The sequence below is a fragment of the Gasterosteus aculeatus genome, chromosome 10, assembly GCF_964276395.1.
Source record: "Gasterosteus aculeatus chromosome 10, fGasAcu3.hap1.1, whole genome shotgun sequence".
NCBI classification, from domain to species: Eukaryota; Metazoa; Chordata; class Actinopteri; order Perciformes; family Gasterosteidae; genus Gasterosteus; species Gasterosteus aculeatus.
The window spans coordinates 996,163-1,018,738 of NC_135697.1; the positions used below are offsets into that span (position 1 = coordinate 996,163).

Sequence of the window (22,576 nt, forward strand, 5' to 3'; positions counted from 1 at the left end):
CGGTCCCCCTTTGTAGAGCTGGGGGCGTCTCAGGAGGACATTTACTAGATGAAGTTATCCAGATGACGTAGAAAAGATTTGTGTGCACGCTGTGAAAACGTAGCGGTCAGTCAACAGTTGGTCCCCTTCCACACGTGAAAGGGGTACAGGCCCGGTTTGGGTTTGTGCCGTGTCTTTGTATCGGTTTAGGTGGAGTGCATTTTGGACTGGCCCTGAATGTCTTCAGGTATCTTAATAGATAATTATATGACATTATGAACACATTATAGTAAAGACAATAGAAACATATAATGGGAAATGGTGTTAAGATAGTCAGAGAGGTCGTCTTACTGCGCTACAGAGCCGGACGTTCTTCATTACGCTGACTCCTTATGGCAGTTGTGCATGAACACTCATCTCACTTACCCACTGTTACTTGTTTTTTTTGTAACATTAAATTCAAATAACAAAAGCAAGAATCCTCGGGGTCTGATGGCGCTGCTCATGTGCAAGGTGAGGGAGCTTCACCTGCTGGTAGCTGACGGGGTTGCCCATGCTGCTGGAGCCGGAGCGGGACATCCCGGGCTTAGAGGAAAGCCTCTGGCCCTGCAGCTGGGAGGGGTTTGGGGCGATCACTCGCTGCGACATCAGCATAGGGGGCAGGTTGGCGTTTGCTGCGGACCTGATGACCGTGTGACCCTGCAGAAAGGAAAAATCAAAAGGGGGACAGGCTCAACAGTCTGCTCCTAATGTATCAAACATGCACTACGGATCTCCTCTGGTTATTATACTGCATGTGTTTAGATATACCGAGCATGTTGGAAGCTAAACATGTTGGATGAAATGCTACAGAACCGACGCTTATATGCCTGTGGGCGGCAACACCAGGTCTTCTCTGGAGGAGGGATCTTCAACGTTTTTCAGGCGAAGGTCCACCAAACTGATGGAGCAGGGACCCCGTCCAAATAAAATTTATTTTTGAGCTTCGCGCTCTTCAGGGTGAGCATAATCTGTGCTGTCGTATCCGCATGAAAGGTTCTGTGAGTGAACCGGTGCTTGAGAGAGCTGCTGTGGGAAGCTCAATGTGTGTGTTGCGACTGAGATAACGTCTTCTCCATCAATTTATCCGTTTGCTACAATATGTTGGATTCATGTTAATGTGTATTTAAAGACAATAAATACAATGCTGAAGACATTTAAATTTGTGGAAAAAATAAATAAAATTAAAACAGTTAAAGAAATATTAAAAATCAATCAAAAATTGAACCCCCTGCAGTACGTCTGCAGACCCCCTGGGAGACCTCTACTCTGGAGAATTAGGACATGAAAATGATGGATTATATTATGGTTAGCAGGTCGGGTTCATAAAATTGCATTTGCGCAAGACCGACCTAAACACACCCAGGGTCCAGTTCACTACTCAAACAGTACAGGGCTACTGTCCCACACTAAAAGCTAATGCTGATCTGTAAAGCATTACAATGGTAAATGATAAAGGGAGCGTGCTTACGTAGCGCTTTTCTAGTCTTCCGCCCACTCAAAGTCCCAACGACATGTGCTTGAAATATTTAATCTATCATCACCGATGGTATGATGGATGGATGGTGGACATAATATCAGAAAGACCTTTCAATTCAACATAGGTAGTAGGAATAACAATATAAGAATGTAAATCATTACTGTAATAAAACATACTTTGTATATTTGCACATAACATTTCTAAAAAACTTAAACTGGTTATAAACTGGTGATATTTATTAGTTTTAAACTATTCATCTGGTCTTTCTATTATTCATGGGGTACTTATGTTGCCATATGTAACCAAATAACAGACGTTATTCACAGAATGGGCAGCAGATGGCAGCAGCGGCTCACTGAGTCAAATCAAACCAGGATATCAGCATCCATTCGAACCAGGCTGAGCGCACAACACACAAATCTGCTGAATATTTAGTAGCATCTCAACATGTAATGGAGCAACGGGGCCACGTCATGCAAGAACAAAGGCTGCCAGCAGGAGGCCGTCTCAGTCAGAGCGGGACCTTCGACCATTCAATGTGGAGACTAAAGGCGATTGCCAAACAGCACCGACATGATCGTTACCCTCACACACGCACACACACACGCACGCACACACACAACTTATTAGGAAAGTACAAAGTATACGGAGTGCTGTTGCCTTTCAAAATAGAGATAGATAATTAGAGATCCAAGCACTGGGCATGAATTCAGAGGCCCTATCAAGTCTGCAACCCTGTTATGATAAGATTTACTGATGCAAGTAGGAGATGGCTCATAAATATCTACTAATTGCGGAATGCGGCTTTATAAACATCAGTGTACGTCTGTGAATGAGTCAGTGCCACGCAGGCTAGTGACGGCTAGTTAGCTAGCTAAAGACATCTTCTCTGGCTGATGTAGCTACTCGTTTGGTCCCTTTTAACCAAAGCTAGCGCAATGTTAGTTAGCGCTATGCTAGCAACCAGCACAAACACCATTTCAATGAGGGACAAATAGAAATATTTTTGGAGGCTTCACTCCACTGTGGTCTGCCACATACACACCCATGGAATTCTCAGAAACAGTCTGAAAAACTAAAATGAAACAATCAGTGATATTGTAAAAAGTGATAGATAAAAAAGTTCAGGGTTTTGTCAACATATTAAAGTGTGAATGGTGTCTGTAGCTTAAAGATTGAGGAAGAGGAAGGATTTGAAAGTTGAAGTTTAATAGGATTTGAAAAAAAACCCTACATTTCATGAATATGAAATGAGTGGTAGAAAGCTAAAACATAGCACCCCTCTCCTGAAGGAGCTGAATATTTTAATAGCAGAACGGTTTCCGTAGCTGAAAATATGAATGAGAAGCAGTTCAAAATATGTACGGAAGAAATAGAATAAAGACCCCCTCATTAACAATAGAGCACATCCCCGTCCGGCCCCACTGAACCAGTCGGAGGACAATTGGTGGAGATCCTTTGAATTTGAGGAGAAGGGTGTAGCTGACAACCTGCTTCCAGGAGAGTAAAGGTGGAGCACCGGTTCTCCAGAAGCTCTCCCTCTCACTACAGCCAGAGACTCACATCACGCAGAGAAGGAAACATGTTCCTCCAGTAGATGCTGAGAACTCTGGTTGTCTCACAAGGAACAGAACATAACTCTGCACTAAAGTTCAGTGTGTTAGTGGAGCAGCAGGTAACGTCACTGACTCATGAAACATCCTCCCTGACATCACTGACAAAAGAGTTTAAAGAATGTTCAACTTCTTGTGTTGCTGCTTAAGAAACAAAGTTATGATAAACATGTGTATCCTTTTTCTTAAGGAATATTCATTCTTCCTCCCAAAACAACTGAGAGTGGATAAGGACCAGTGTTCTATTAAAGCAGCGGTTCCCAAACTCAAGAATGCCACGGCCCAATTTGAAATCTGAAAATCTTTTGCGGCCCACCCAAACCTTTTAATCACAACTCTGATCAAAACATAATGTTTTCATGACCTTAGGATTTAACCGATTAAAAATGTATTAACCGACAATGTATGTTTTGTATACCATTTTCTCCGCACAATAAGGCGCATAAGATATTGCAGTCTTTGGCTCACTGTCAAAATTCGAGAGCGCAAATCAGGTTAATGCGCGCGCGTTAATCAAACATCCGCCAGCAAAACCCAGTCACCATGGTCTCTACACCCGATTGGTTAGAAACCCCGTCTTTGGATTGGCTGCAGCGATGCGTTCACACAACTATAGAAGCCAATTTCCGCACTGAAGAAATTATGAGATAAAACGTTGTCAAAACACAAACGACATCTTTATGTAACCGTAGTGGAGCGTAGATGACAAGCAGCTACAACCAGCTACAACCATCATTACCGGCACATTAAGACCAATGCGTCCAGCTCGCAGACCGGCTGGTGATTTGCCGCCGTAGCAGTCAAACGTTTGGCGTCGGGGGGGATGTGGGGAGGTGGAGACGGTGCTTTCAGGGTCCGATCGATGCTGCGAGGTGCGTCCGCTCCCGCCGCCCCCCTCGCCATCCACGCCTTAAATCTTCGCCTGCCAAGGGCTCCTTTTAGAATAACTTATGTTCCCCGTTAAGATGGTTCAGCTACTGTAAAGAAAATGGCACCGTCTCTTGCTCTTTAATCTCATGAAGTGCTCGGCGAGAACGACAACTTTGTTTCTCCGACGCGCCCTGAAACAAGCTCCGTATCGTCGTAGACGAGCTTTGGCGTGTTTGGCAGAGCGCCTTGAGCGCCGTGTACAACCAGTATGGATCAACCGATTAACCAATTGATCCATATATATAAGGCGCTCCGGATTATAAGGCACTGTCGTTTGAGGAAATTAAAGTATTTTAAGTGCGCCTTGGAGTGCGGAAAATGCGGTATATTTACTTTAATACTACAAGAGGGCGCCCCATGTGACATTGGTTTGTTTGGCGGCGCCTTTTGTTGAATAACGGCAGGCGGACAAAAGCAGCCGTTTCAAGCGAGAGCCTTATTGTTTTATTAATCTGTTCGTTTAAATTGTTTGTGCTTCATCAATCAATGTTTCACATAACTAATGTGCCGCATCATAAATATTTTCATATTAATTTCAAACTTTTCAAAATTGAAAATTAAAAACTTTTTGTTTATTTATTGTAAATGACCTCTCGCGGCCCACGATCGCTGTATTAAAGAATCAACATCCATGTTATTGAAGTGATCCAGTCCCTGGAGGAGGAGAGGTGTGATAGGAGAACACACTAACCTGTGCATTGCGGAGGTTCTGGGCCTCAGGGTTGTGCAGGCCCGGCCTCACAGGCAGCTTCCCCAGGCCAGGAGAGCTGTGGCTAGTAGGAGGCTGCACAGAGGAGGCAGTGTTCTGAACCACTGGGACCTGCAGCAGACAACATGTGTGTTTGCATAGAACCATTTACATCTCAGCTAGAAGAGCAGCCAATCTAAAAGGAGCGTGCCACAGACTTAGGCCTCATCATTTGGTCACCATAGCAACAAGCATAGCATAGACTGCGCTACATTTTCTTAAAGACGGTTCGGAGGATGAAGTCAGAATGAATCACTTCACACTAATCAGCTATTGTTATTTCCCACTATGCACTGCAATATGTGAATATCTGTGCTGACTGTAAGCCCCTCACAGAGTGTGGTGTATGGCGAACAGGGTATTCAGATGCTGTAGTTGTATTCTGGGGTTTAGGTGCACACATACTTCTGTCATTGAGATTGTGTGGTTTACACGTCCCCTGATGCATGCTGGTACGCCGCAGTGGGAGAGCTCAGTCGACATAGCATGCAGTGGGAAGTGGATAACTTCAGTTGCGCACACACAAAGGTGGGGAATTGTCCCTTTGTTGCCATTTCACGTAATAAAAGTAGGATAACAGTATGAAATCCCACATTTCAATGAGTTAAAGTTTTACTCAAGTATTAGCATCAAAATGGGTTGGGTTATACACTACGGTCGAGTAGCTTAATCTGTAAAGATGAATAAAAAAGGTTTTTATTGTCATTGTCACGAAACAACTACATTTCATTCATAATAATAATAATAAAACTACATCATTTATATTCATTAGTTATATTTTGTAACAATAATAATAATATAACGTGAAACTGCAGAATAAACAGAGGCCGCAGCGGCAAATGGTAAATGGTAAATGGCCTGTACTTGTATAGCGCTTTTCTAGTCTTCTGACCACTCAAAGCGCTTTAACACTACATGACATCATTCACCCATTCATTCACACCCATTCATACACTGATGACAGGAGAACCACACACAGTGACACCTGCACATTAGTCACTAACATTCACACACTGTAGTCGCAGCTACAGGAGCCATGTTGGGTTAAGTGTCTTGGCCAAGGACACAACGACATGCGGGTTAGCAGAGCCTGGGATCGAACCGACAACCCTCTGATTGGAGGACGACCTGCTCCCCACTCACCCACAGTCACCCACCAAATGATACGTCAGTAACTGTAAAGTACAGTTCCCCTGCGAATGTAACGGTCCACCAGCAGTGGAACCAGAAGCGGAACTCACCTTCTGCACCACGTTCTCTTTCTGCATCTGGCTCTGTCGGAGCTTCTTGAGCAGCACAAGGCGAGCCTCCTCCAGACGCAGCTCCTCCCTCAGAGCTTTGATCATCTGCTGCCTCTCTTCTCCTGTCTTCCCCTGGAAAACACACAGACAGACTTGTGTCTATTTCAGCCGAATTTCACAATGATGCATTCCTGACTTCTACTGTATTTAATCGTTTGGATTTCTCCTCATGGAAGATTACAGATGTGATGTGCCTTTGACAGCTGGAATGTCTCACTAAAGAAACCACCATGCTAAGGAATCAGGGCCTGTACAGCGATGCGCTCTCACACCAGGATAGCTGCAGAGAGCTCCATGTCCTCCCTAAATTCTCACCTTGAACAGGTCCAGGTTGGGGTGGTGCAGGCGCTCCTCGGGGCGGGGCGTCGTTCTGGGACTGGACGCCTCGTTGTCCGATAAAATAATGACGTCTGGAGACGGAGTTCGTCTGTCATGGTCTGCTTCACTACACCGGGGAAGTGGAGAAGCACAGAAGCTTTTAGTAGAGCCTAAAATGCATGCAGACGACACGGACTGAGAGAGCTGACTTGGGAGTCGGTGCTCACCTCTTTGGAGTCGGATGAGAGGAGCCTTTAAGAGCTGCTAGCCGGGATGTCGCTTTAAATACGGTCAAGCTCTCTTCATATTTCAATTGAATCCCACTGGTCACTTCAAAGTGATGCAGCCCGGAGGGACAAAAACCTTCATGCCGTACCAGCTGATATCGTTTCTGTGCTGACTGCAGTAAGAACATCAGTATCGTGCACGCTGCTTGTGTGGGTGTACACAGCTTCAAAAATGTATAGTGATTCTTTCTTTTGTCTGCCTCTGCAACGGATAAGGCCTCAGATCTGCCTGTGTGCATTTTTTGCCTCATGGTGCAATTTTATGTTTTGTGGACCAGTCTGCAAGGTGCGGCGGATAAATGTAAATAATTGGCCGACAGGGTGGGTGGGTGGTTGGTCACCCATGTGGCCTGCAGCTTTCTGTAAGAAGAACCTGTGAGGCCTCTTTGATAACGCTTATAGTTGGCGCTGGCTCAGGTCAGCCTGGACCAGCCCTTTGATAAGTTGCTACAGGTCTAGACTACAGGGGGACTTCCTTGGACACACTGAGCTCCTCTCCTCCTTCTATAAGAATTCACATCACTGATTCAGCTTCTTCCTGAATTGCAGTTTTTGTGCTTTCTCACCTCAAGTTTCCATGGATCATGCTTCTATCTGGACCCTGGTCCTGTCATGGCCCTTCTGACAACTGATGCTGCCATTATTATAGTGATTAGTATTAATCACATTACTATTACAGTCATCATAAACCAATATTACCCTTTCCTAAAGTCTTTGCACTTTCCCTCCCCAAAAGGCTTCTGTGGATGGTGGTTGTATTTGAAACATTTCTGTTATAGGAATTGAATGCATTGTATATTTTTTACATTGTTCATTCTGTACACATGGCATCCATTGTAGTCTGTCCATCCTGGGAGTTTCACTTTTGGGGGAGTTTTTCCTGTGCCGATGTGAGGGTTTCTGGACAGAGGATGTCACATGTGTAACTGAACTGGACTGGAGTCTTCTGAGGCAAATTTATTAATTCGGGTTCTACAAACTAAATTTAATTGAATAATTATATTATTAGTAGTATTAAGGCCGGCGCATGCGTCTGCGTCGTTGCGTCGACGCACTCGTTTCAAATCATGGTTCTAAAAGTCTTGCGTGTGTTGCAGAGCAGTTCACCTCCAGAACAACAGGCGGAGTGACATGTTTTGTTGAAGACGACCTAGAGAGTCACGTCTATTTATTTATTTATTTATTTATCATAGACTTTATTGCCCCGTGCATCGCCACTCCTGCTTTTCATCAAGGACACATTTGTCCCGTATTTTCCTCCACAACTTTGTTCCCCTCGACCGGCAAACGGTCGAGGGGACAGCGAGGGGACAGCGACGCAAGCCTAGAAAAATGGGTCGACACACGCAAGGAGGTGTGAAAAGGTACGCAAGGGTCTGCGTCACTCTGAAAACGCAGAAGCATAAACTAGGCTTTAGCATCATTGCAAACTGGATACTGGCTCATAAACATTGGCTGCTGGGAACAAAGGGGTGGGTGTCCAGTAACCATAGAATTGACTGTATGATCCCTGACTGCTATGTTTTAGTGGCATAGCAGTCAGCTATGTTTTAAAATCAGGTCACTGGTCATTGCTATAAAAACTAGCGACCAGTGTGTTGTCGGTCACCTCATGGCATGGTGGTGTACCATGTGCTGCTTAGAGCAGCTGCCTCCACCCACTGCTATGTTCTATCCTCAAATGCTGACGAGGGACCAATCAATAGAGGCTTTGAGGCTCATGCTGGTTTGTTATTAGTGACACATGTATTTTTGCTACCAGGTCAAGTGTCTGCTTCCGTCCCTGTTTCTCTAATGATCGGATCGTGTTAATGCTTTGTTCTCACCATCTTCTGCCAGCACTCATGTCCACAGGCTCATCCAGCATGTTTTCCTTCCCGTTCTTACTGGTTCCAATATGGCTACCATGGCCTCCCAGCCTCAGACTCCCATTCAGCTTCTCCTCGTATGCGGCACCCATTAGGCTCTGGTGGTGGAGGGTGCTGGCTCCGGGCCCCTTCCCGTCTCCCATGGGCCCCGCCACCTCTAGGGCTGCCAGGTCAGCGAGGTCCTTGCGTTTCAGTAAAGCCAACATCTTGAGGCGCTCCATGGCCTCATGGCCTTCCATCTTGAGGCGCTTGGCCAACGCTTCCTCTCGCTCACTGGGCGACTCCAGGCCTCGCTTCAGCAGGTTGAGCCTCAGCGCCTCCTCAGACATCCGCTCCATCCTGGAGGGGAGAGGAGGACAAGATATAAGGGCAAGTTAGTTTGTGCTGAACATGTGTCAATGGCAAAATAGTAAGAAAAAAATGATAAATAGAAAAATAAGGATGTGGTTTTTGTAGCTGCTACATGCATTTATTACGTGTTTCAAAGAAACATTGCCAAAGTTCAACCGGCTATGGTCGTTGTCACCATCAGTGGGACTATCTAGATCAGGAGGATCGCTTTGTGGTTCCGACACGCCGATTTATGTATCTGGACCGCGCACCTTCCATTTCTGCTGGTGCAGCATTTCTAGCTTTACACACCAACCAATTCCCTGTGTTGTAACTGATTTTGTGTGAAGATAAGCTCCTCAACTTCACACAGGCGGAGTAGTAGAGTCACAAGTTTTTTCACATGGCGTTCTCCAAGAAGATAAAAAGTGAACAACGAGACCCGAGCCTCCAACCAACAATGGAAAGACTCTTCAGAGTTCATTCTTCATTTCTAAAACGACAAAAGTTAAATTCATTTTTTTTTAAAAACAAAGTACTTTATTTCACTTTCAGTACCAGTCAAAAGTTTGGACACATTTTCTCATTCAATGACAAAGTGTGTCAAAACCTTTGACTGGAAGTGTATGGAATTCATTCCTAAATCCATTTATTTCTATTTTACTTGAAACAAGAAAAAAACATTTATTTATCTAGTACGTATCATTTGCAATTTAACTAGTTAAATTTGAAGATTTACAATATTATTCAGCCATTATTCAATTGATTTTTCCCTGCTTCAGTTGGAGCTACATGTTAAAACAGATGTTTTCCACTTTAATATCTATGGTAATAAATCAGCAGAAGTTAGACATTATTGTGATGTTTCACACCTTTATGAGGAAAGTGAAATATTCTGGTTTAACGAGAAACGGTCCAGTGCTTTAACGGCTGTTAAAGAGTTCCTACCGGCTGAGAGTAGTCAAGACAGAGCTGGAAACAAACAGATGAAAAGTATTAGTCAGTAGTACTTGTACTGCTCCTCTTTTGTGGAACCAGCTTCCACTTTCAGTCCGGGGGGCAGATTCGGTCAGCTCTTGTAAAGTAAAACTTAAAACTTTCCTTTGATTGTGCCTATAGTTAGGGCTGGCTCAGGTTAGCCCGGACCAGCCCTTAGTTAAGCTGCTATAGGCTTAGAATGCCGGTGGAATTCTTAGGACACACAGAGCTCCTCTCTCACGCTCTCGTTCTACCATGATTCACGTTTTATTAATGCACGTGACTAATTCAGCTTCTTTCCGGGAGTTTTTTTTTTGCTTTCTCCCCTATCAGGTCTCCGTAGATCGTAGTTCCATCTGGACCCTGGTCCTGACACCTGCCGTGGCCATGCTGACGCCTGCTGCTGCTGCCATCATCATCATCATCATTATTTTTAGACATTAATCATATTACTGCAATCATAAACCAACATTACCCTCTCCTAAAGTCTCTGTGCTATGTGACGGTGGTTCTATGTGACGGTGGTTCTATGTGACGGTGGTTCTATGTGACGGTGGTTGCCCCTGCAGTGGTCCTGCTGTGCGCCTGGCTTACTACTCACAATTACTTCAATCATTTCTATCATAGGAATTGCATGTATTACACATTGTTCATTCTGTACACATGGCATCCATTGTAGTCTGTCCATCCCGGGAGTGGGATCCTCCTCCGACGTTCTCCCTCAGGTTTCTTCCCTTTTTTTCCCCATGAAGGTTTTTTCATTTGGGGAGTTTTCCTGTGCCGATCAGAGGGTTTCGGGACAGAGGATGTCGTATGTCTACAGACTGTAAAGCCCTCTGAGGCAAATTTGCGATTTTGGGCTATACAAAATAAAATGAATTGAATACTGCCATCCATATCCATCATGGTTTGGAATATTAGAGGGAACTTACATCATTGTTCTTATTTTCATGGGGAAAAAAAGATCACGGTGTGTTTCTAAGTAAAAAGCGTCCCCCAGAAGCACACTTAAGGGCCAACACGGACAGGCGGCCGTTTGCACTACTAGTGTGCATGGGGTGTTCAGCATGCTGATCAAGACTTTTGTGAAAGTGGTTTAAGGTCGCGATTCTTGTCCCAAAGATGTCAGGCTTCATTCAGTGATTGAAACTGAAAGTTCTACAGTACCGACATTGAACTCGTCGAGAGAGCTGTGCTGTAAACATGGAACTTTTCCTTGGCATGAAACGGCAAATAACCAAACCAGTGCATTAAGCTGTTGTCGCCTATCGAGTCGATTTTATTCATGCAATATATATTCAGTACAGGCGCGCGCCCGCCCGCCCGCAAGGTGTAACCACCCACACCAACAGTGTTCAACTTATATTGAAGGGGAAAAGGTAAGAATAACATTGACTATTTGTAAAAGAAAAAAAAAAACAAATAATCTATAGACACCACCCACACACACACACACACACACACACACACACACACACACACACACACACACACACACACACACACACACACACACACACACACACACACACACACACACACACACACACACACACACACACACACACACAGCATTGAGGCTTTTCACTCCCCATGGTGACCCCGATGAACTGAGGATTAGAACATTAGCAGAGGAGACGACATGGAAGCGGGTCGCTGTGTTTGATGGGGACCATTTCTTAAATGTTTCATGCCTCTGAGTCGGTGTGCGTGTGAGGGAGGGCTGTCAACGAATATTCTATATTCCAATATAGAACAACTTTTCAAATGTGAAAATTAATATTTGAATGTAAAAAAACAACAACAAAAACGGCGGTGTGACTGTCTGCCTTGCGGGTGGGCGCGCCGGACTACTGGCTGTATATTGCATGAATAAAATAGACTAGACGTACATGAAGATTTCGTAGCCTTAGTTTGATTATTTGCAGTTTCATGCCAAGGAAAAGTTCCATGTTTACCATGACACAGCTCGCTCGGAGCGTTCAATGTCGGTACTGTAAAACTTCAATTAATGTTAATAATATTTGTCTATTATTTGGGACAAGAATTACAACCGTAAACTGCTTGCACAAATGTCTTGATCAGCACTCAGCATTTGTTTATTCAGGAGTCAGGTGAGCATGAACCTGGTCACATGACTGGCTCCAGCGTGGCGCTTTACAGAGCATTGAACCAATCAAGATGTGGCCGCTGACCACAAGCTGGAGGAGCTGACCAAGCCGATCATTAAACACTGTACACTCGATATTCTTCACTTCAACTCCACTTCTAGTTCAGTCCAGATGTAGCAGAGCTCTGCATGAACGTACAGCATGCATCCTGAAGGGCCGTCCCAAAGCCAGAGGCCTGTAGCCTTGCTGAGACATGAGTGGCTGCACGCTCGCTTCAGACAACACACATATGCTAATAATGCTAGCCACATCTTCTACAGGAAGCACATTCGGCAGCCGTCGGTGCTCACAGGCAGTAGGTGCAGAAATATCAAAGCTTACCATCGGGTAATTTCTCTTGTGCTGATATGTCCGCAACTGGAAGCATTTCAAAATGAATAAATCCTGTTTCAAAGGGATTTATATTGCTTCAAATCCCTTGGCTCTGCTATTTTAAGGTGCCTCCTGAGCTAAGGCCACTGACCTTTTCTCGCCCCCACAGACACAAACCCACACCACGAAATAACCACACCATAATAACCACGAAATAATCACACCACCAGCACCAACTCAGCCCCCCACCAGGCCATCACATGGCCTACTAGGCCACCCAGGTGGTGCACAGCAAGCACCCATTGTATCGTGAGCTGCTTGCTGATAGTCTTAATAAACCCACAGTGCAGCGCTTTTCCTCCCCTATGTGCTCCTCAAACACTCCGGCTGGTAGAAAAGTGCCTGTGATATCATGTGGAAGATGGAGGCTTATCTTCATAGCTGCTGGTGGCTTTAATCACTGCTGCAAACGACACAGCAGACCAGTGGTGAGCACAAAGTATGAACCAAGGCAATATAGGGACCAGGACACCATACACACTGATCTTTTCCCAAACACTACTACTACATCTGGACATTATCCGTGACATTTTTAACACTTCTGGAGAATCTCAGCGAAACAAACCTCAAGTGTTTTTACAGCGCAAAACTTTCCACTGGTTTGGAATGTGTGAACCCATTTTCTACAAATGATCAACAGTAAATATTACTGACGACAGAGAAAATGAACAATATATATCCAGCATGTTTCAGCATCCAAAAGAAGAATGGGAACCAATGGCTGCATGTAAAGCGTGTACATGCAGTAACCCTCAGTAATGTAACAGCAGAGTTAAAACATATCTTCTCCTCCGATCCGTCCAACGGACTGACTTCCTGTGCCAAAGGATGCTTCCCATCCCCAACACCAAACCCTGTACCGCCGCTCAGTTTGCCAAAGTTGTCATGCATGGCGTCAGAGACCGTAGCTCAAGCGGAGATGTAATTGGTCAGCGCTCCATGAGCAGATTACTGCAGCTGCTAGTGGTTCCATCGGGTCCCCTCGTGTATTGTGTGACGGTGCCGAGGCTCCGGTCCTTAACGTCTGCGTTTTCCAGCCCACCCGCTGCAGCCCCTTCGACACACGAAGGAGCCTGCGATGAAGAGACGGCTGTGGACGAGTCCCAGTGACGCTCCCAGTCCCTTCTTCTGCTCGGATTCCTTTCTTGACATAGGAGGAACTCAGTTGTTGGAAAAAAACCAAAACACAAGCGACCCTTTTACACCTCTCTGCCGAGCCTCCACCTTTAACGAGCCAGAGAGCGCCGCCGAGAATGGCGCACTGATTGCCGATGAGCCAATCAGGGTGGGCCTTGTGCTGCGCGTCAGTAACTGGCCCCTCTGCCCGCCCTTTACATAATATAATGACTGTTTCAGTCAGCTGCTGCACAAGCCAACCCTCCCACTGCCTCCCCCTCACCCCACCCCCCTGGCTCTGGGCCCTCTGCCAGGCCAGTGCAATAAAGAAAACGCAAAGAAAGGGAGACATAGCGAGAGAGGGGTAGAAGAGAAACAACAGGGTGGAGGTTGACAGAGGGAGCATCACACTTGTCATTAACCCTTCGGCAAGAGATCGCCATCTTTTCCCTTATGTGGGGGAGGCTCCTCGTGGAGGGAACCTGTGTAGGGCAGCAAGCATTCCAACAGATGCCAGCATTTTGTAAAACCAGCTGTATAGTGCCCCAAAGAAGCCCCTCCCTACTCATCTACCTTCCCCCAATTCCTCAAACCCTCCGTCTCCCCCTTCACTCAATGTAAAAATAAACACATGCTTACTTTAAGGGGCCCCTTAAATGTAGCCAGAGCGGAGCGCTTCATTTGTTAATACTACACCAACCAATCGGGACTGGATACGGGGCCAGTGTAGCGTGTGTGTGTGTGTGTATGGGGGGGGGGGGGGCAATAAAGGAGCGACACAGCCAAGCTAAACCGAGAGCAGAGGGATGTTTTTTCTTCATCCTCGCACAAATCTTTGTGTGTGTGTGTGTGTGTGTGTAAGAACAAGGCTAGAAAGGAAGCAGGGATGGCAGCGCTCTCCTGATGTAATGCCAACTCTTAATACCCTCCTCCCATCCCCCATAACACACACACACACACGTCTTGTCGATCAGATGGCTGCTGCTAAAATGTCCTCCTTAGAATCAAACCAGCACCCTTTGTTACAATCCTGTTGTCCACAACAGAGTGTTTCCTCTCTCATGTCCTCTACTGTCCCATCATATCCTGTCCTCTCATGTGCTCTCCTCCCTTGTCTCTTCATGTCCAGTCTTGTCCTCTTGTGACATTTCCTGCATGTCTCCACACTGGGTTAACAGCGTTAGCCTAACATGTCCCTGCCAGCTGACTGGGAGTACTGGTGTAATGGCCATTTTCCACCGCACAGCGGAATCTGTGGCTCATTTCACGCACGATCTGCATCACAACGATTCATTTGGCTGATGCAACTCCACCAGTCTGCCTCCGGTCTCTCCACTACCTCCACCGTCTCCTCCTGGACTCATTCACACGGTTCACACACGACTGGGGGAGCGTTGCGTTTCATTTTTTAAGTTTATTCATTGGCGGGTGTCGGGCTTATCGCTGACTTGCAGGAGCCAGATGTGTCAGCCCTGACTACACATCTCTACCCAAAGACAAAACAGGGGGAAAAAGTGCAATTACTGAATCACCCACCGCCTCAACATGTGTCGTTAATCCCACCATCAAAATGGTGGTTATGGGGGCAAAATGGCTGCCGTGGCACAAAGCTGGCAGGTCCCTGAATCCGGATCAATATCAAGTAAAGCTACACAGGCCACTAATCAGACAGTTTGGTATTTAAATCACTATTGCTTTCCAATTCCACTAACTATTGATTTTATTTTCCCTGGGAAGCTTTTGGTGATGCTGAATTTTAAGAACACACACGTTTTGCTAAAATCAAGATTTCTGGTGCGTGGGGTTTTGATTACAAGCCAAACAGCCCCGCATTCTTACATCAGGGGCTATGAAGTATACTGCTGAGATAATACAATATAATTCAGCAGCTCCAGCTGGAATAACAGAATCATGGTGGTAGCCCTGTAGGTATTTTACAACTGATCGCGTGGACCACATCTGGACTGAGGAGGAGTGAGGTAGAGACGCAGTATACGCCGCTTGTAGACCTGTCAGTCAACATATAGTCCCACCCTCAAGCTTCGTCTGCTTTAAGGTATGTGAGACTCTAAATGCAGTGTTTCCCCTACATTATAAAGGGGGGAGGGCTACATAACTCTGGAATTGAGAATAAATATAAATCATTTCCCCCCACGCACGGCAGTTCCGCACCAACAGTGGTGCAAATATGACAGAGAGACTCCTACACTCTACTACCAAAGATGTGGTGGTCTACAGCGGACTAGTATTAATATTACTGGGGAGTCACAGACAAGAGATTCGGACTCTCCCGCCTCCCAGATGACAGCTGAAGATCTTTGTCTACATGACAAAGACAAGTTAAAGTCTGGCATTTAAAATGTTAGGATTTGATGAAATTGCACATTCTTGTTTCTTGCTCTTCTGAGGTTGTATCCTTAAGGTTGAATGCGTAAGTCGCTTTGGATAAAAGCGTCAGCTAAATTCAATTCAATTCATTTTATTTTGTATAGCCCAAAATCGCAAATTTGCCTCAGAGGGCTTTACAGTCTGTACACATACATCCTCTGTCCCGAAACCCACACACATAATTACATTATATAATTGAGAAGACATACTTTAAGTATAAAGTAAAATACTGAAAAGTTAGTGTCGTTCCGGTAAATTCTAAATGGACTGTACTTTTTTATAGGGCTGGACGATATACCGGTATTCCATCATCATATTTCCTTTTTTCATAACCATTGTTGGGTAAAACAACACTTCACCACATTTCTACACAACATGGAAAAGAGCAATGCAGAAGAACAAGACGACACCAAAGATGCACCAACGCAACTTGTGCCCAAGGAGCCGATGGTGGGAGCTGCTCACCTGCTCAGAAGCTGAGGCACCTTTACTAAGTAGTAGGACCTGGTGACATTTAGAACCAGCAGGCTAGCAGTCCGCCACGCGACGCTCCACAAGGCCCATATTCTCATCCTCTGGGGAGCAGCAGAGCAGTGGGGGCACTTTGTGTGTTGTGTCACAAGGAATTCCCTGATAAGAGCATATTTTACATGTTGAGGTATTATCCACAGCACTTAAATGCTTTATGGGCAGTCTGACGTATTATTATTATCAACATAATATTATGATTCTTATGCTTCTGTGGATGGTGGTTCTATCTGACGGTGGTTCTATGTGCCGGTGGTTCTATCTGACGGTGGTTCTATGTGCCGGTGGTTCTATCTGACGGTGGTTCTATGTGACGGTGATGGCCCCTGCAGTGGTCCTGCTGTGCGTCTGGCTTACTACTCAGTTACTTGAATCATTTCTATCATAGGAATTGCATGTATTACACATTGTTCATTCTGTACACATGGCATCCATTGTAGTCTGTCCATCCCGGGAGTGGGATCCTCCTCCGACGTTCTCCCTAAGGTTTCTCCTTTTTTCCCTCTTGGCAGGGTTTTTTCATTTGTTGGGGAGTTTTTCCTGTGCCGATGGAGGGTTTTGGGACAGAGGATGTTGTATGTCTACACACTGTAAAGCCCTCTGAGGCAAATTTGTAATTTGCAATTTTGGGCTATAAAAAATAAATTGAATTGAATGATCATTATCTTATTGGAGGGCTGCACGGTATACCAGTTCAAACGGTATACTGGTATCAGATTTCCGTACGGTATGAATTTTTTCACGTAGCGTTCATACCGGTGTTACGCCATGACAAATAACGGTGATCTTCGGCAGGCGGTAGAATTTATTTTTACACGTCATGGAGCAGCGCCCAGCGGTTGGAGCTCCTTGTCTTACATGTTGATTGAGTCATGGTTATAACGTTATAACAATGAATAACCCACAACAAACACTCTTTAACAGGGTGAAACACCACAATACCGTCGTGTCGATGCACTCGTTTCACTTCCTGGTTGTAAAGTCGTGCGTGTGTTGCAGAGAGATTCACCTCCAGAACAACAGGTGGAGTAACGTGTTTTGTTGAAGACGACCTAGAGAGTCACGTCTTTGTGTGTGGAAGTCGTTGGTTGCTTTATTTATTCATCATAGACTTTATTGCCCCGTGCATCCACACTGCTGCTTTTCATCAAGGACACATTTGTCCCGTATTTTCCTCCACAACTTTGTTCCCCTCGTTTGTGGAGATCTCCCTCCATGAATCAGAGGCCATCCGGCGTCCTTATAGTCCGCCAATGGCGGCTTGTACAAGTGCTCAGAAGATAAATTCACCTTCCGACCGTGTCTTCGGGTCAACGATTCGTTCATCGGTAGCGTTAGCGAACCATTTTCTAACCATTTAGCTAGCTGGCCAAGGTTGCGTTCTCTCCTGCTGTGTTAAATGACTCCATTCACCAAGCTGTAGCTAACGTTAGCTAAGTCTATGTCAACAAAGCTCCTGGGTAACTTTACTTGGATATACCAGAAAATATTAAAACAATCGCTCACCCTGTTCGCAATGCACTGAATCTCGCGCTCCCTTCTGACACGCGCACCTGTTCGCAGTTCACTGAATATGAATGCCCCGCCCCCCCAAAAAAACTCATCACATCTACACGATTCACGTAGGTCACCTATTTTGGTTTCAAAACGGCAAATTTCGCCAAAAGGTGAGGCAACATTCACCAACCAATAGCACGCCAGGAGTAGTGCTAACCAATGGAATTACCTCTGGCTCATTGTGGGTGTGTACAATATTCGATTATGCCATTCAAGGATTTATTTTATTGTTTTACTCACAATTTTTGGAATAACAGGACAGATCTCGCTCACACACACGCTCACACACACGCTCACACACACGCTCACACACACGCTCACACACACACGTTTGACAGTAAAGAGGCCAGAAAGGGGCTCGTAGCAACAGACCTGTAATTGGCACTGGAGGTGGTGCGTGTGGGATGAAGATGGTGTTTTGTTGCGTTGACTTCCAGCAGGGCCAGTGTGAAAATTACACAGGCTGTAATGGAAGGCATCTCTCTCTCACACACACACACACACACACACACACACACACACACACACACACCTTGCACTCAGACACAACGCCGCTCTTTATTAAACTAGACAACAGCTCATTGTGGGCGTTGCTATGACAACCAGTCGTCTATTTTTAAGCCATGCCACTAATCAATTCCTGCTCTGCTGTCGCCTGAGGGGTAGGGTTGTGCATGTTCGTGTGAGGGTACTGATGTGAGGGGGGGGGGGGTCGAGAGGAGGGGCGACTACAGTTGGAGACAAAGAGCAGGGTAACAGCAAAGAAGATTCATGTCATACCAACACACTTCAGCCAGCAGAGGCCCTCTCCCACAGCACCGCCTAACTGTTTGTATGGATGAAGCGGATGGCGTCACTTAAGGAGCACAGGGACAGGGTGTCTCCAGCAACAATCTGCGTCCACTATGGGTCTGTCTGACACATACCGCTCAGGACAGACAGACACGTTGGAAACAAGCTTCTCCTGCATTGACAGCAATGTCACCAGCACCTCGCAAAGGGCCAGAGATGATGTTTGAAGCTCTGCTGGGCAAACGCAGGGAAAGATTCTGCTTTGTCAACATTTATGATATGTCACAAAAATGATTCCGTTACTCAAAGGAGTAGAGAACTAATTGGTTATGAAACTAAGCAGATGATGTGAGTGAGAAGCCACTCACACAGATACTAAAAGGAAACAGCAAACAGAGGAACATACCAAGACTAGGGAGTAAAAGGATGTGATAGAGATTATTCATTATTCCTTTCTAGTCACTGGTCTGATAATCATACATGTGAGCATTAACTGGGTGTTAAAACCAGCAGGAGAGCTTAGTAATGATGACATCAAAGCTGCATTCTTATTTCTGAAACCGTATCCTTACCTGTACCTATAGTGTCATTTCCACTATTGCAAGAGCAGACTAGTAAAAAGAGCTCAACGTTCTTCCCAGATGGAGCCCCTTCATTTTGCTTAGGAATTTCACTAGATCCACGTGGTTCCCTTTACATGTAAGACTTCTTTCAGGGGTTCCCTCAAACTCTCCCACAGAAACAAATCCTGTGGTCAACACTGATTTGTTATTGCCAGAAAACGGATGGATTTCTTGTTGCAGTGATACTCCTGCTGTGGATTAAAAGTCTGTGCCTTTTAAAAACAGACGCAACATCCTCACTATTCCATTTGTTTTTGCACAGGGAACAGAGCACAGCCAAAACGGAGTCAGCCAGTCTAAGCCGGTTTGCAACCTCAGAGTATGGAATTGTCTCTTAATATGTAGCCGTTAGTGGTCAAGACGTCACAGTCTGTGTGTGTGTGTGTGTGTGTGAGACACCCTGGTGTTTTCAGAGCAATGAGGAAAATCTTCCTTTAAGGCCTGGCACTTTGACAAGAAAAGGCGGAGTGCAGAACTTCAGACCACAGGGTGGGGCAGACACCGCTTCAGCAGCCAGACCAGGGGAAAGAAGGGAAGAGAAAAGCAGCGGGAACATGAGACTGAGGCACAGTGGTCAATACACAGCACAGACGGGCCACACTAATCCTGGACAGTCACTTCACTGTCATGTCACACTGCATTCTGGGTATTTCAGGGGTGAACGCTTTACATATGGAGCAGATGTTACTTTTAGGTACAGATCTCTGGACAGCAGAGTTGTGAGGGAGGAAATAACGAAGCGGATCATGGATAGTACAAACTGAGTTATGTGTACTCAAGCATTGTATTTTTTCAGGTACCTGTAACCTAATCCTAACCTACTCTACTCTACTGGTTCTCAGAGGCAAAGACCGTACTTTTAACTTCAACACATGAATCTCCTAGTAGATAATAAACAGGCTACTGGCTCGGTGAGGGTGAGCGGGTTGGATTCAATGTCGATGGGCAAGACACTAAAAACAATGTGGTCAGGATGCAGATTCGAACTGCACATTGTGTGTACACCAACACATCGCTGAATCCACATCTTATGTTATTCGGCAGCAGTAATCAAATAGTGAAAATAGTGTCTTGTATGCTAAAGGGCCCAAATGCAGCAAGCCTTTGGACCTGGTTCATGTAACAATGATTATTCACCATCACGTGACAATAATGGCCACTCTTTCTTTTCATACAGTAAGCACACACAGTGCTTCTTCCTGTGCATTCGTCACACACCACGCATCAATTAGTGCCCAGTTAAAGGGTACCACCCACACCCACTCCAAGAGCAGATTATGTAAACCCAAAAGGTGATGCATACAGACGAAGGTCTTCAGATTTGTTACTAATCACTACTACTTCAAATTTTGTAAAAAGAAAAAAAAGGATTAAGCAATTCCATACATGACATAACAATCATGTGCATAAAGGCGCCGGCATGCTTCTGCAACGGAGGCTTTTAGCGCACCGTTGTGTCGATGGACTTGTTTTCAATTCATGGTTCTAAGTCTTTAGAACGTGTTGCAAAGCAACTCACCCCAGAACACTTGGTGGAGTAACGTTTTTTGTCAAAGACGACCCAGAGAATGATGTCTTTGTGTGTGGAAGTCGTTGGTTTGTTTATTTACTCAGACGTTTGCGGAGATCTCCTCCATGAATTGGAGGCCATCTGCGCGTCCTTATAAGGTTTTCTTTGCATCTTCTTCATTTAAATACCCAGTCAGTTATTTCCAGCTTGTTCTAGTGGGATCAGTACTCCAAACTAATGCCCAAGGACACTTTAAAAGGGACACTAGCAGGGTGGAAGATCTGAATCAAGGACGACAACTGAACCAATATACCCCATTTTTGTCACAACAACAATGTGAGAAAATATGGCAAAAATGAGAACAGAAGCTGTGTGATTTGATATTGTTGTGACTGTTCACTATACGGTTAGGGGGTAAATGTATGTGTGTGTGCGCAAACATGCACAAGTCGCTGTCTGCAATGTCTTCATCAGTGGAGTCTCCTCTTTGCTTATAAAATCCTCATCATTTTGACCCATAGAAAAACAAAAGATTGATTACGATGCACACTGGAGTATTGTACATTATGCCAACTAGTAGTGCCGAGGAACTTTTAAAGTGGGTACTTAAATAAAACCACAATAACTCATTTCCTTATCAAAGCAGCTGCAGCAATCTCACCTTTGAGGCTTTCCATTAAAGAGTTAAATGAATAACAATGGATTAGATAATTCAATACGATGAATCACTTAAAAGGGTTTTATTTTTATTTTATGGTGATGTTGAAAATGAAATATGACAACCAATCGGATGGTGCTGTGCCACAACAGTTTAAACTCATTCATGTTCATCAGAAATTGAATCTTTAAAAAATTAACCCAGTTCAAGAAATGGAAGAATTTAATTCTTGTAAAGAATCATTTAAAAGAGCGGAGGCATGTTACGCGGTTCTGAACAGAGAAAACACGAGTTGGTGAGAGATGGTTCTATCCCCGTAACCAATCAGAGTTTTTGACATGCAGAGTACTCGTCGCTATGTAGATGAAGGAAATCAAATTGTGTATGCCGTTTGTTTTACGTCACAGGCTCTAGCAGGTTGATCGAAGAGTGGCATTTAGGTGTAAAACGCTGTCTTTTTGTATCTCATTGAGTGCTGATTGCACTTTTCAATCCAGATATACAAAATATTCATGCACATTAAACAAATTGCACAGGCCTCTTTCACGCTCAAGGCTTTACAATTAGATTTGCCGGACCTCTGATCTAAACAACATCGAATGTCAGAAAGGTGGAAGGTTGTCTGCATGCCTCCACCTGTCTTCTGTGTGTCTTTAGTCTCTACACCACAACTCATACAAATGGGATTAGCAGACAGCTTGTCCCCAATGACATTGTTAGTGTTGCTGGGTTGTTCACACGTGTTTAGGGACTTCAGACTCCACTATTTTCACATTTCCACGCAGCCGGACAATCACTGCAGGGTTTTTGGATTGTCAGAATCTGACCTTGTAAACGAGGTCCCAGAGAATTGCGAGATCATCTTTAGTCGGTCTTTATGCAGCCGCAACGACCACGTGGGCCATTTCAGTGTTTCCCCTATCATTTATTTTTTCCACACTGACATGAATATGTCCGTGGGAGCTCGCAGCAGCAGAGTGACTACTACCC

The 22,576-nt window shown here is 45.0% G+C and overlaps 1 protein-coding gene across 6 annotated transcripts in view; it reads right to left on the reverse strand.

The window, feature by feature from the left end:
- gatad2b (GATA zinc finger domain containing 2B) overlaps positions 1-22,576 on the reverse strand; it is a 34,591-nt gene that overhangs the window by 8,326 nt on the left and 3,689 nt on the right. For 4 of the 6 annotated variants that reach the window (XM_040188328.2, XM_078081263.1, XM_040188326.2 and 1 more), the window contains 5 exons: positions 8,522-8,902; positions 6,406-6,535; positions 6,031-6,162; positions 4,733-4,861; positions 508-678 (listed from right to left, as the gene is read on the reverse strand). In XM_040188328.2, coding sequence (XP_040044262.1) covers positions 508-678; positions 4,733-4,861; positions 6,031-6,162; positions 6,406-6,535; positions 8,522-8,901 — 942 coding nt within the window. In that variant the 5' untranslated portion in view covers position 8,902. Of the gene's footprint in view, positions 1-507; positions 679-4,732; positions 4,862-6,030; positions 6,163-6,405; positions 6,536-8,521; positions 8,903-9,765; positions 9,789-13,317; positions 13,448-22,576 lie in introns of those variants that run through there. The other 2 variants (XM_078081264.1, XM_078081265.1) reach the window with 2 other exon arrangements.